General features: G+C 48.2%; 1 protein-coding gene across 1 annotated transcript in view; it reads right to left on the reverse strand.

The window, feature by feature from the left end:
- Window positions 1-14,959, reverse strand: part of ACAP3 (ArfGAP with coiled-coil, ankyrin repeat and PH domains 3) — a 71,258-nt gene continuing 56,299 nt past the window's right edge. Inside the window, exons 18-26 of the mRNA XM_058855232.1 lie at window positions 14,442-14,656; window positions 10,431-10,535; window positions 9,927-10,010; window positions 7,252-7,344; window positions 6,355-6,575; window positions 5,882-5,991; window positions 5,307-5,417; window positions 2,508-5,029; window positions 1-2,461 (exon numbers count right to left, since the gene is read on the reverse strand). Of these exons, the coding sequence (XP_058711215.1) occupies window positions 4,882-5,029; window positions 5,307-5,417; window positions 5,882-5,991; window positions 6,355-6,575; window positions 7,252-7,344; window positions 9,927-10,010; window positions 10,431-10,535; window positions 14,442-14,656 (1,087 nt within the window). The 3' untranslated portion in view covers window positions 1-2,461; window positions 2,508-4,881. The remainder of the gene's footprint in view (window positions 2,462-2,507; window positions 5,030-5,306; window positions 5,418-5,881; window positions 5,992-6,354; window positions 6,576-7,251; window positions 7,345-9,926; window positions 10,011-10,430; window positions 10,536-14,441; window positions 14,657-14,959) is intronic.

Below are 14,959 nucleotides of genomic sequence, written 5' to 3' on the forward strand. Positions count from 1 at the left end.
TGTCCGCGGTCGCTGTCCCGGTGCCGCTCCGGGGCCCAGGAGCTTTCCCGGCTGCTCCGTCCCTCAGCAAAGGCCGCGCCCGGCGCCCCCTCCCTGAGGCCCAGCCCTGGCGCATTCCCGCCGGGAATTCCAGCCACAGCCCCAGCTGCCCGGCAGGAGCCAGGAGGGAGGTGGGAATGTTCCTGTGGAAACATCCCTTATCCATCCCGGCCTCTCCAAATGTAAAAATTCCCTTTTTTCCTGCGGGCCATGGCTCAGCCCTTCCCCGACCCCGCTGGGGCTGGCACGGCCCTGCAGGGCCGCGAGCGCTCCTTGAGGAGCTCCCGGGCCTTTCCTGCACAAATCGCAGTGTTTGTGCTGCTCTGAGATGTTCCTGATCCCTTGATCCCAAAATCCTCCCTCCAGCTCTCTCTCTGAAGCCACAGCATCGTTCGTTTGATGATCTCAGAGGCCGTTCCCAATGAATAATTCCATCTGGGCCGCAGCTCAGCTTGTCACACCTGGGGTTTGGTTAAAGGCATCAAATCTTCCAATCCCACCGAGGTTTTTTTCCTTTAAAATACTCCAAGAAATGTCCCAGCTTAGAGGCAGCAGCGCTGAAATGAGCTGGAATGATCCTGGATTTCACAGAAAATCCAAGCTGAGCTCATCCCACCTGGAATCAGGGACAGAGCCCGGAGAGCCAAAGCCAGAGATCCAAACCCAGACTCGATCCAAGCCCAGGCACTTGGGTCAATAAAAAGTGAGGGCTTGGACAGAAATACTCCCCCAGATCCCAAAAAATTCCAAGGATGGAGGATCCTGGTGGCTGAGGAGGCTTTGGGCACTTTGCTTTGCAGACAAAGGCAAACTCCTCCTGTTAAATGTGGTTAAATCCAGAGAGAACACTCTCACACCCTCAGAAAAATAACAGGGAGAATGGAAAAATGGAAAACCAGCAGACTGGGGCAGTAAATATTCCAACCAGGATGGTACAACACAAATCCAGCTGCGTTTGAGGCAGGAAAAACAACAAAATGTTCCTTTTTTCATCTTCCTCAGAGCCTGGCAATGCATTTCCTTTGGCAAAATTAAATTTTCTGTGCACCTTCCGCGCTGAAATTCAGAGCACGCACCCCTCCACAAACCCCCCAAGGAGAAATGAAAAGCAAAGAAACACAGCAAATATGGAGAAGTGCATCCTTAACGTGTTTTTCCTGGAGAAATTTTGGTTTTAGGGACTGCAGGACGTTGGGTTATATCTCAAATCCGAGGCGTTTCATGCCTCGGGAGCTGCGTGACGGAAACAGAAAGGGGAAGGGGAGAAGAAAGGAAAATGAGGAAAAGAGGGGGCAGGGAAAAAAAGGCAGGTTTGGAAAAATATTCCCTAAAAACGCTACCAAAAAAATCCTGACATTAAATACAGACCAACTGTATTGAATAAAAATTGCACTAGTCCTCTGGGCACATCAATAATAAGAATAAATTAAATACTTAACAATTCCACGGCTTAAAAAAGACAGCACAAAACCCATAACAAAAGAACATAAAACCCCCCAATACTGTCAGGTAGGAAAAGTGCACCAAGTCGCTTTTATACATCGACTCTAAAGAAAAGTACCAATACATGTTAAATAATCCATTGTCTCGCAAGACGCCGCTTTTTGCATCGATATTTACATTTTTTCTTTCCACTTCATGTACTTCAGCAGTGAGTCTGAGCTTCCAGGTGTGCAAAGCAGACAGGATTTCTGGCCAGAATTCCCAGACAAAGTGAAATAAAACGACCCAAAAGCGGAAGCTGCGCTTCTTGGCTCATGGAAAGGATCACTCGGGTTTTTAACTCCTTCCTAAAAAGCTGGGAAAACCAGAGGGGGTTTGAAAACCAGTTTGAAGTCGCTGTACAGGTGAAAAAACCAACAATGACCGTGCTGAAATCCGTGAGCAGAGCAGGACCGTGGCAGGGGTGAAAGCTCCCCTTGGCTCTCCAGAGCTCTGCAGGAGCCTGGAAACATTTCCAGCGTGGGAAGGGCACGACTCGAGGGGATCAGCACCAAAAAACGCCCGAAGCGATGGAGAGCGGCACAAATCCCGGTGGGATTGAAGAGGGAATTCCCTACAGGGACCAGAGCCGCATTTTGGCTCCTGGAGCTCTCCAGGGGCTGGGCTGGGCGTTCCAGAGGGCTCTGGGGATGTCCTGCTGAAGGCAGACTTGGATTTAGGGCCGCATTTGGGAGCAGGATCAGCTTCCAGCCCCATCCCAGCTGTGCCAGGGCTGCAGGACTTGGATTTAGGGCTGGATTTAGGAGCAGGATCAGCACCATAACTTCCAACCCCATCCCAGCTGTGCCAGGGCTGCAGAACATTGCTCAGCCCTAATTTTGAAACTTTCAAACCCTTTAAACTTTCAAACCTTGGCTTTTTACATTTTTAAACCCTGACTTTTTTAAACTTTGAAACTCTGGCTTTGAAACTTTTAAACCTGGCTTTTTGAAACTTTGAAACCTGGCTTTTTGAAACTTTGAAACCTGGCTTTTTGAAACTTTGAAAGCAATGGCAGCAGCACCAGCAGGATCCAGAGGCTGGAATGGAAGGAGAAGGTGGCAGCGACAGCCAAGGGATGGCACGGCCCTGCTCAGGAGAGGGGGGAATGGAAATTGGAGGTGATTTGGGACAGAAAGAAGAGAAATCCCAAAGCTGAGGAGCCAGAGATGAGCTCCAGGAGCTGCTGGAGCTGCCCAGGGAGCAGCAGGGCTGTGCCACCGCCCACGGGGCCAGGAGGTGCTGGATCCTGGGAATGTTCTGTGGGAAGTGAAGGAGAGGCCAGAGCAGCTGTGCCACAGCTGGAATCAGCTGGGGGCACCCCAAATCAGAGCTACAACCTCTGCTCCCAGAGCTGGGAATTCCGGGGTTTCTCCATCCCGCTCCCTCACCAATGGGATTGCAGTGAGGATGGGATTTCGTGCCCCACGCCAGGGCCGCTCCCGAGGGCACCGGAGCTGGGCAGGGATGAGCACAGGAGCTGCTCATCCTCCACTTCCCACTCCCAGACTCTAAGGGAGTGTTGTCTGCCCCAGATCCACAGAGATTTCCAGCCCAGGCACTGGACAGGCAAAAAGGAGGAATCTTCATTCCCCAGGATCAGGAGGTTGTTGATCCATGGAAGAACAGGAGGCCCTGGGGGCAGATTTTGCCCTGAAGAGTCGCCAGGACCGTTTCAGACTGGGACTGAGAGGTCAGCCCTTGGAACTGCTCATCCCAAAGCTCCAGTGGGAACTGGGATCACACAGCCAGAAAACGCAGGAAAACCTGGGACAGCACTTCCTAAGGAAGCAGGAATTGCCTCGAGCCAGGAGAGAGCCTGGTGTGGGAGGACAGCAAGGGCTGCTGGGTGAGTCCTGAGGGTCAGGAGCTGCTCCCTCAGAACCTGAGGACACAATTCCAGCCCCAGGAGCAAATCCTGCTGAGGCTTCTGAGCAGGGCAGCGGCCTGGCAGTGAAAACATCAAGAATTCCAGAGAGGATGGGATGGAAATCAGAGGATTGCGGATCTGCCGCTGGTGGGCAGGAGGGTGGGGAACTCTGCCTGGGATTCGTGGTTTCCTTGGAGGCCCTGGAGATCCCAGGATGATCCCTAAGGCACTGTGGCCTGACCCTGGAGCCCAGGCAGGGATGTCACCCCCAAATCCTCACTGGGGACATTGGGAAAAGGCTCCAGCCAGGATTCCAGAGGCGCCTGTGCTCACTGAGCCCTCCCAAGACGGGATGAGACACAAGCCAGCACCAAAGGGCTCTGAGAAGAACCACGTTCCCTCACTGCAGCCCCACGGGAAAAAGGAGAGAAACAGCAGAATCCTGCTGGGAACAGGAACTGGAGAGCTCCAAAGCCACTGAGCTGCTCCAGCATGCGGGGGGAGAGCACAGAGGGGATGCATGCGAGTGGAATTCTCTTCCACAGAAACCTGAAGGGAGCAGGGAAGCAAGTGGAGTCCAATTCCCCACCCCGGGTGTCTTTAAAAGAAGATTGGATGTGGCAGTGCCGTGGTTTAGTTGAAGTTTTAGGGCTGGGTTGGACTCTATGATCTTAAAGGTCTTGTCCAACCTGGGATTCTGGGATTCCATGGTTCTGGAATTCTGGGATTCCATGATTCTGGGATTCTGTGAAATTGCACCGAGCAGCTTGAGCTGGTTCCCTTCCCTGCCCCGAGCCCATCGCCAGCGACAAGCTTCTACCAGCTGCAGGGATCAGTGCTGCTGCTTCCAGGAATCCTGCAGGGTGGGAATCCTCCCAGGAAGCAGGGCAGCTATGGCTTTGAGCAGCCAAGCACCCAGGGCAGCAAACGAGGGCAGCGTGGCTGGGTTAGTCCTGAGAGCAGCACAGGGTGAGGAGCCGGAGCTCCCGATCTCAATCCCGCTCCGCTGGGCCTCCGGAGCATCCCTGCCCCAAAAACCAGCCTGGGCCTCCCAGGGGCAGAGCAGGCTCCATGCCACACTCCCTGCCAGAACTCCCAGCCAGCTGTCGAGGGACAGCTTTGCCTGCTCCTGGTGTTGGTGGCTCCCTCCTGGCCACAGGAGGGTTTTTCCTTCTCTTTTTAAATTTTTTTCCTTTTTTTTTTTTTGTTTAAACCGATCTCCCACACTCCCCACACACATCCTATGGTCCGTGGTTATGCCCTGGGAGGCTCCTACTCAACAACAAGAAAAAATCAACCATCCAGTAGTCAAGCATGAGAACTCAAAGCTGACAGGGAAAAGCCCTCGGCCTTCCTGCGGGCAGCTCAACCCGAGGGCCGCAGGCGTCCAAACCAGACCAATCTGCAAGGAAAACACCAAATATCCAAGGACGGGGCTCTCCAGGGATCCAGCCCGGCTCGGGGGCGGCCGAGGGGACGCGGGTTTGTCCCTAGCACTCGTCGATGTTGAGGCTGATGAACTCCTGGATGCACTTCCTGTACTGCAGCTCCGTGGGGCTGCTGCTGGGGTACTGGCCGGCCTGGCCGAAGGGCCCCTCCGCTTCCCGCATCTCCTCGTTCATCCGCGCCAGCCGCAGCCTGCAGCCCATGGACACACGGCGGGGAGCCTTTGGTTATTCCTTCCCCCGCTGCTGCCACTTCCCGCTGTCTCCCGGGCCCCAGGCAGTGCTTCCCAGTGTTTCCCAGTTCCCAGGCAATATTTCCCAGTGTTTCCCAGTCCCCAGGCAGTATTTCCCAGTGTTTCCCAATGTTTCCCAGTCCCCAGGCAGTATTTCGCGGTGTTTCCCAGTATTTCCCAACATTTCCCGGTATTTCCAGGCACCATTTCCCAGCACTATTTCCCGGGTGCACTCACAGGGTGACGATGTCGGCGTTGGCGGCGCTGACCGCGATGCTCAGCGGGTCCTGCCCGTCGGCGTCAGGCGTGTGCTGCGTGGCGCCGCGCTTCAGGAACAGACACACCTGCCTGGGGACAGCCGCGCCTCAGCCACACGGTGCCAGGGGCACGGAATGCCAGCCCCAAGGGACAGAATTCCAGGCCCAGAGGCACAGAATTCCAGACACACAGAATTCCTCTGGTTTGGGTTGAAGGGATCCCAAAACCCATCCCATTATCCCAGGTTGCTCCAACCTGCCCTTGGGCACTTCCAGGGATGGAACAACCACAGATTCTCTGGGAATTCCAACCCAGCCCCTCCCCAGCCATGAATTCTCTGGGAATTCCATCCCAGCCCTTCCCCAGCCACACAGGGAAAGATTTTCCCCCAATATCCCGCCTTACTCTGCCCTGTGCCAGCTCTGAGCTGCTGCCACACCCCAAAATTCACATTTTACAAATCAATTCCCCCCAGTCCCACCTCCCCCAGACTTTTTGTGTGACTCCAGCTGCGGATTCCATTCCAGGTGGGAATGTGCCAGCCTGGCACTCACCCGGTGTGCCCCAGGTAGGTGGCGTGGTGCAGGGGCGCCCGGCCCCGAGAGTCCCTTTGGTTAACGTCGGCCCCGTTCTGCAGCAGGAACTCACAGGCGATCAAGGAGCCCTGGCAAAGGGGGAAAAAGGGAATTTCCACATCCATTCAGCCAGATTGGACAACTGGGAATTTCCACATCCACTCAGCCAGACTGGAAAATTCCCAAAAAGGAATTTCCACATCAATGCCAGATTGGACAATCCCAAAAAGGGAATTTCCATATCAATTCAGCCAAACCAGACAATTCCGTACACCAAAAAGGGAATTTCCACATCAACTCAGCCAGACTAGACAATTCCAAAAAAAGGAATTTCCACATCAGTGTCAGACTGGACAATTCCAAAAAGGGAATTTCCACGTCAGTTCAGCCAGACTGGACGATTCCCGCTCTCCAAAGGCTCCCATCCCCAGCGCGGTTTCCCCAGCACGCACCCCGCTCACGGCCTGGATCAGAGGCGTTTTGCTCTCGTCCTCGTCATTGACCCAGTTGATCTCGGCGCCGTGGGCCAGTGCCTCGGCCATCAGGGGCAGGTTCCGCGCCCGGGCCGCCCGGTACATCACCAGCCCGGGCTGCAGCTCCCGCACATCCTCCAAATCCGACGCCTCCTGCTCGATCTCGGCTTCCCCGCTGGATTCCTCCGACACCTCACACTCTGCCAGGTGGGGAAAGGTGGGAGACATCAGGCCAAAGCTTCTCACCCCGTTTTTGGTGGTCCCGATGGCATCCTGGTCACCCACCCTGCCTAAGCTGGGCCTGCCGGGATCTGGGGGGTTCTGGCTTTGTTTAGGGGAAATTCAGTGAGAAAACAGAATCTCACACTGGTTTGGGCTGGAAGGGATCCCAAAGCTCATCTTATTCCATGGACAGGGAAATTCCACCATCCCAGGTTGCTCCAACCTGCCCTTGGGCACTTCCAGGGATGGGGCAGCCACAGCTTCTGTGGGAAATCCATCCCAGGGCCTCCCACCCTCCCAGGGAAGAATTCCCCCCCAAAATCCCAAATTCATCCCTAAAATTCCAAATTCCTTCCCAAAATCCCAAATTCCTTCCCAAAATCCCAAATTCCTTCCCAAAATCCCATCAATCCCTGCCCTCTGGTAGGACTCAGGTTGTTGATCTGACAGAAAAGTTCGAATTTACAAAACAATTCCTCAAAAGCCCTCAGGCCCGACTCTGGCTGGATCTCCTCCTCCTGTGCCACCCACCTTCCTCCTGTGCCACTCACGTTTCCCTGTGCCACTCACCTTCCTGTGTGCCACTTTCCCATGTGCCACCTTCCTGTGTGCCACCCACCCACCTTCTGTGCCACCTTCCCCGGTGCCACCCACCTTCCTCGGTCACGCTGTCCACCACGGAGCCGAACACCAGCACGTCACTGCTGCCATCGGTGCTCCCTCCCAGGCCGCTGTCACTGCTCAGACCTGCAGGGCCAACAGGGCACAAACCAAGGGCACTTTAACACCCCGGCCCCACAGCGCCAGGCACAGCCCCAGTGCCAGCCCCGGGGGGACAGGGCTGTGCAGGACATCACACGCACACAGCTGGCACGGGGACAGGGGGGATGGCACAGGGACAGGGGGGATGGCACAGGGACAGGGTGACAGCACAGGGACAGGGTGACAGCACAGGGACAGGGGGGATGGCACCCCGCTCAGCCCCTGACGGTGGCTGTGTCCCCGCTCTGCCCTTCATGCAGCACTGCCACGGCACTTGGGGCTGTTGGGGACAATCCTGCGGGATTGTGACGGGATTGTGACGAGACTGGAGCGGAGCAGCAGCAGAGACAGCGTGGCACAAGCTCAGGTGGTGTCACCACTCTGCTTTCAGCGCTGGTCACACTCTGGGATCACTGGCTTGTCACTGGGCACGTTTTTATTGTGATGCCTTAAGTTTCAGCTCTCGTGTTTTCCAGACCCTGCACTGCACTGGGATAACTCTGGACTTCATAGAAAGTGAGATCTCCTCACAGTTTAGATAATTAACTAAAAGGATTGTTAAAACAATCCCTTCCAGCCCCAGAACCAAGGACACCTGACAGCTTCCGGCCCAAAAAGTGTAAACAGCAGCAAATTGATGGAGCAAACTGGGAGGATGAGACTTCATCCCCTGAAGCTGTGATTGGGCAATTAACCCCAATGTGGACATGGACCAAAACTTATAAAAGGGTGAAACCTCGTGACTTGGAGTCCATATTGTGTCCATTTTGGGTCCATCTTGGGTGCAGCCTCAGCTGGGCTCTTGCACTGCCCAAGGTGATCCTTTGAAGGCTTTTTAATAAATCCCCACTTTATTCCTTTAACTCTGCCCAGCCTCTGTTCCAGTGGCCTCTCAAGGCATCAACTGACAGGGCTGGGCCAGATCTCATCCGAAAGCATCGGCCACTGGCTCATCCACCTTCCCAACAGCTCTTCCCTTTTCCACAGAGCTTCCCTGCTTGGCCAAGGAATGTTAAAAGCTGGCTGATTCCATCCAAGAAATCCATGGATCCTGGAATCCCAGACTGGTTTGGGTTGGAAGCGATCTTAAAGCTCATCCTGCTCCTAACCTGTGGCCAGGGACACCTTCCACTGCCCCAGGGTGCTCCAAAGTCTGGCCTGGGACACTTGCAGGGATGGACGTGACGAGATGAAGCCGCTTGTCCATGGTAAGGAAACTTCCTCAGCCTCCACCCAAAACAGTCAGGAAAATGGGAGAAAGGAAGGAAGAAGCAATGCAGGAATCGCTCCTGCAGGAAGAGGTGTGGCACATCCCCTGAAGGTGGCACATCCCCTGCGTCCTGAGGGATGCCTGGCCAGCCTTGGGAATTCTCTCTGCTTTCACCTTCTTGCTGCTTTGTCTCAGTCTGTCCCCCAGAACTCCAGAGCTTCAATCCCCATGCCCCTAATCCCAAACCATTGAGATTGGGAAGGAAAACAAGCCTGGAAAATGTTCCTGCACCAGCTGAGTGCTCCGTGCAAAGAGAAACACCAGGAAAGGCTGCAGGAACCACAGAGCCTGGAAAAGCCTGGCAGAACCAGAGCCTGAACCTCAGAGGGTGCTGAACTCCCCAGAGCAAAATCCCAGCTAAAGATCAGGCTCCTGAAATCCTGGATCACGTGGAATTCTCCAGCACTGCTGGAGGAGGGAATGAAGCCACGACAGGAAAGGTTTCAGAGCACGAGGGGATTTTTTTAGAGCTGCTGCAGATTTTTATAGAAAGCAAACCCACGGCCTGGCAAGGAGGGAAAACGTGATTCCAGCCAGGCCTCATGCCTCTGCTCCACGTTCCCAGCAAAACAAGAAGGGAGGATCTGGCACGTGGATATGGATCCATCACATTCCCAGCCCCGTTCTCGCTGCATCAGGGATAAAATTGCTATTTTCTCCTCCAGGAGCAAGATGAGGCTCTGAGGAATTCGTTGTTTTCTTCTCCAGAAGCAAGATTCCCTCTGAGCAACCTGAGGGACTCTGAAGTCCTGAACTTCCCATTCTTCTTGTGGAATAAAAGTATGAAAAAAGCACAAAAAAAGCACGAAATTCCTCGAAACTGGACCAGCCTCTGATGCCCTGATTTAGACAAGCCCTAAAGCACCTTCTTCCTTAATTCCAAGAGATAACATGGACTTGGAGGAAAACCTGGGAGTTTCTGCTGTGCTGAACTCAGGGCTGTAAATATTTATTCTGAATTCTGACAAGGACAAGCAACCGAGCCAGGAAATTTAATACTTCCTCAGCTAAGGATGATAATGGACTACAAAAACTCTGGGATGTAGAACGCTAAATAAATAAAGTAAATAAATTTCCTGTCTGAGATCCCACCTGTCCAGGATTAGATCCTCTGAGGAACTGATTCCATAAAGGAAATTTTGGAAATGTTTTGCCTGTGGAAAACCTGCCACAGCCAAAGGAGTTGGCAATTTAAGGAATCCCTGACCAGAAATCCATCACTGCCTGGGAATTTTGGGGTGGAACAAGTGAAACTTGGGTGTCTCTTTTGCTGCTGGCTGCCAGAGCGTCACCTTACCTCCGTCCAGGAGGGACCCAGCGGGACCCATCCCACTCCAAGGGCCACCTGCCAGCGGCTGCTGCAGAGAGATGTGGCTGGCACCTAGAGGAAGGTGGACGGGAATGTGAGGGGAGTTCATTGGCACAAACAAAAAAAAAAGAAAAAGAGAAAAAAAAAAATTTGTCTGCAGCGAGGCTTGGCTAAAAAAATACTAAATAATAATAATAATAATAAAAAATAAAAAAAAATAATTAAAAGCCAAAATGAGAAACATAATTAAAAAAAAAAAAAAGCCAATGGAATGCAAAATCTGGGAGTAAAAGATGCTGGGGGAAAAAAAAAATCCGTCAGAAACGGCAGTGTGGCATTAAAATTGGTGCAATAAAAAAGCAATAATGGGGCTGGAGTTTGTGCAACCAGCTCCTGATCCCTGTGCTGGAATGGTCACCCTCTCCTGGGATAGCTGGCCTGGGCACGAGCTGGGAGGGCTGGGAGGGCAGGGAGGAGCTGCTGGGCACTTACTGCGAGGGCCGGAGCCAGCCCCGGTGTCGAAGTAGGAGAAGAGAGAGTCCAGCTCGTCCGGGCAGAAGAGCGAGTCCCGGCGGAACTTCCTCTCCAGGGTGGCGGCTGCTTCACACGGGAAATTCAGAGTTAGTGACGAGCAAAGGAGACGATTCCCCGGCTGGGTTTGCTCTCCCAGCGCCACGCTGGGGTCACACAGCCCAGAATAGCACAGACTCCTCTCCAAAGAGCAGCCAGAACCTTCCTAGAGCCCAAAATAGCACAAACTCCTCACCGAAGAGCAGCCAGAACCTTCCTAGAGCCCAAAATAGCACAAACTCCTCACCGAAGAGCAGCCAGAACCTTCCTAAGAACCCAAAATAGCACAAACTCCTCTCCAAAGAGCAGCCAGAACCTTCCTAAGAACCCAAAATAGCACAAACTCCTCACCGAAGAGCAGCCAGAACCTTCCTAAGAACCCAAAATAGCACAAACTCCTCACCAAAGAGCAGCCAGAACCTTCCTAAGAACCCAAAATAGCACAAACTCCTCTCCAAAGAGCAGCCAGAACCTTCCTAAGAACCCAAAATAGCACAAACTCCTCTCCAAAGAGCAGCCAGAACCTTCCTAAGAACCCAAAATAGCACAAACTCCTCTCCAAAGAGCAGCCAGAACCTTCCTAAGAACCCAAAATAGCACAAACTCCTCACCAAAGAGCAGCCAGAACCTTCCTAAGAACCCAAAATAGCACAAACTCCTCACCAAAGAGCAGCCAGAACCTTCCTAAGAACCCAAAATAGCACAAACTCCTCTCCAAAGAGCAGCCAGAACCTTCCTAAGAACCCAAAATAGCACAAACTCCTCACCAAAGCCATCCTAGAGCTCTGGGAGCAGTCAGAACCTTTCCAAAGAAACCAAGATTGAAGAAACTGATGACCAAAGTCATCCCCGAGCAGCTGGCACAGCCACAACCCTTCTAGAGTAACTAAAATATCAGAAGTGCCTGACCAAAGCCGTCCCAGAGCAGCCAGAACCTTCCTAAGAACCCAAAATATCAGAAATGTCTGACCAAAGCCATCCCAGAGCAGCCAGAACCTTCCTAAGAACCCAAAATACACAAATTCCTGACCAAAGCCATCCCAGAGCAGCCAGAACCCTCCTAAGAACCCAGAATAACACAATTTTTTGACCAGAGTCATGCCAGAGCAGCCAGAACCCTTCCTAAGCACAGCTTCTCTCGCAGAGGTAGAACAAAAAGGATTTAAAATCTGTTTCAAAGCAGGAATCTGAAGACAAAAAGTGCACAAAGCGAGCTTGGAGATGGCAGGGTCACCCTGGTGATCCCCTCGAGCCACAGGAACCTCCTTGAACTGCAAAACATCAGGAAATGGCTTGAAAAACCACGATTTGTGCAATTTCGCTCAGAGCTGAGGCAGGTCCCGGAAGGGAACGGGGATCCCAGCGATCTGGGGATATTTATTTATAAATATTTATTTTATTAATAACCATTATTGTTGGCTTTTGCTGTTTTCTGTTGCCTTTTGCAAATTATTATTTTTAATCACAACGATTTTGATATAGTACAGGTTATAACCACTTTTAGCTGCTTTAATAGAATATAATTTATCACCTAACCCTGTGCAGCTTGTATATATTAGTGTGATAAATGCATATTATATAATAATATATATTAAGTGAGATAAATACATTATATATAATATAGTTAATAAGCTTATTTTTAATCACTATAATTTATAATTTTTATAAATAATTATAAATTATGTATTCTAAGTAATAGTATAAATTAATTATTTACTATTTCCTACCAGTTATTTAATTGATCATTTAATTGAATTAAGATATTATTAATTACCTATAAATTTATAAATATAATTTTATAATTTATAAATAAATTTAAAATCTAAATTATAAATATTATAAATAATACTATAAATATGTGCAGTTTATTTATACATTTATAAATATATAAATATATATAGAAATAGTTTATATATAGAAATATTTTGGCTTTGGCAAAATATTAAAATTAAATATTAATAATAAATAGTAAATATTAAGATGGAGACTGTGCGTAATGTTAACTTTTACAGAAGTAGCTAATGCTTTTATTTGTGAAAATTGCTGACAATGGTGAGAATAATTCAGATAATTTTGTAAAATAGCTGATGATTTAATGCACGTGTGGAGTATCTTATCTGTATTGAAAAGCAGCAGGAAAATAAACAGGGAAAGAAGGAATGCAAGGAGGAATTTACCACTGACCCTATCAAAAACCACCTTGTGAAGATATAAAATACCTAAATTCCACCTGCAGTGTGTCACGTGCTTTAGGAACTCAGGACAAGGGTAGAACCAAGCAGAATTCCCAGAACATGGAACTCAAAGGCAAATTTGAATATATAAAATCCTCATGAATATACATTTAACCAAATGCAATGAAAAATTATGCAAGAAAATTGTTTAAAGCTAAATGGCATGCCTCTGGCAGCTTAGCAAGTACCCAGCACTGTCCCTTTTATCTCTTATTAAAAATTATTAAATTAAATGTTATTTAAAATGCATTAAGTTATTATTATAATTTACCATTAACATTATATTTATACAATATGTAACTTAATATTTATTATTAAATTAAAACTTATTATTTTATATAAAATATTATTATTTATTATTTATATATAATAATATAATTTCACATTATATATAATTTTATATATAATTTAATTCAATTTACTATTAATAATTTATATTTATTATATTATATATATTTTATATCTAATATATAATGATATAAATATAAATAACATACATTATTATAAATATTATATATTATTAGTTTATATAGATATTATCTATATCTATATAATACATATATAATATATATAACATCAATATATAATATTATATTATATATTAATATTATAATATAATATGAAATATAATATATAATATTTATACATAAATATTATATATTATATATTGTATATATAATATATATTGCAATATAAACATTATACATAATTATATATAAATATTATATGTAATTATAAATATAAATATATATTATTTATTATATTTATTATTAAATACATTATTAAGTATGTAAATGTAAATAATATATATTATATATTGTACAATAATATTAATATATTACTAATATATTATCTATTATAATTTATTTATTATTTATTACAATAGATTCTATAGAAATAATAGATATTAAATATATACTATTTATAATAAATATAATACAATGGAATAAATAGAAATAAATAGAATAAAATAGAATAAAAAAATATATCATCTAAAAATATAATAAATGAATGAATGAATAAAAGATATACAGAGATTGGTAGATAGATAGGTAGATAGATAGGTAGGTAGATAGGTAGGTAGATAGGTAGGTAGATAGGTAGGTAGGTAGATAGGTAGGTAGGTAGATAGATAGATAGGTAGATAGATAGATAGATAGATAGATAGGTAGATAGATAGATAGGCAGGTAGATAGATAGGCAGGTAGATAGATAGGCAGGTAGATAGGTAGGCAGGTAGATAGGTAGGCAGGTAGATAGGTAGGCAGGTAGATAGGTAGGCAGGTAGATAGGTAGGCAGGTAGATAGGTAGGCAGGTAGATAGGTAGGCAGGTAGATAGATAGGCAGGTAGATAGGTAGGCAGGTAGGCAGGTAGGCAGGTAGGTAGGTAGGTAGGTAGGTAGGTAGGTAGGTAGGTAGGTAGGTAGGTAGGTAGGTAGATAGATAGATAGATAGATAGATAGATAGATAGATAGATAGATAGATAGATAGATAGATAGATAGATAGATAGATAGATAGATAGATAGATAGATAGATAGATAGATAGATAGATAGATAGATAGATAGATAGATAGATAGATAGATAGATAGATAGATAGATAGATAGATAGATAGATAGATAGATAGATAGAATTAAGGACTATTGAATGCTCCCAAGCGGGAGCCCTGTTTCGGCAGGGCCAGCGGGAGGTGCCCACCTGAGGCCAGCATGGCGGGGGACGCGTTGCCCGGTTCCTGGCGGTATTTCCGGCGTGCCGTGGGTGCTCTGGAGCTGCTGTTGTGCCTCTGGCACTTCTTGACGCACCAGCGCCGCGGTTTGCGCTCGCTCTCCGCCAGCACCTCCCCGCCCGGCAGCTTCCTCAGGAACTTCTTCTCCACGTACTTCACCTTGATCCAGGCCTCCTTGTCTTGCCTGAGGGAGCGGCACCACAGGAATGGCAATTTAGAGAATCTGGCCAAAGCCACCACGAGGGGATGGAGCTCTGGGGCTTTTTGTCCACCCAAGGCCTCAAATCCCCAATTTCTGAAACTTCCAAACGAGGCATTTCAGCCCTCTGAGGGAACTGGGCTCACCCAAGGCAGCCACGAGGGGATGGAGCTGCTGCTCTGGGACATTTTGTCCACCTGAGGCCCAAAATTCCCATTTCTCCAACTTAAAATTGTCTTTTTTTTGGTTGTTGCAAAGCTTGACCAAAAGGTGCAGGGGTTGAGTGGA

Source organism: Poecile atricapillus, chromosome 22 (genome assembly GCF_030490865.1).
Source record: "Poecile atricapillus isolate bPoeAtr1 chromosome 22, bPoeAtr1.hap1, whole genome shotgun sequence".
Classification (NCBI taxonomy): Eukaryota; Metazoa; Chordata; class Aves; order Passeriformes; family Paridae; genus Poecile; species Poecile atricapillus.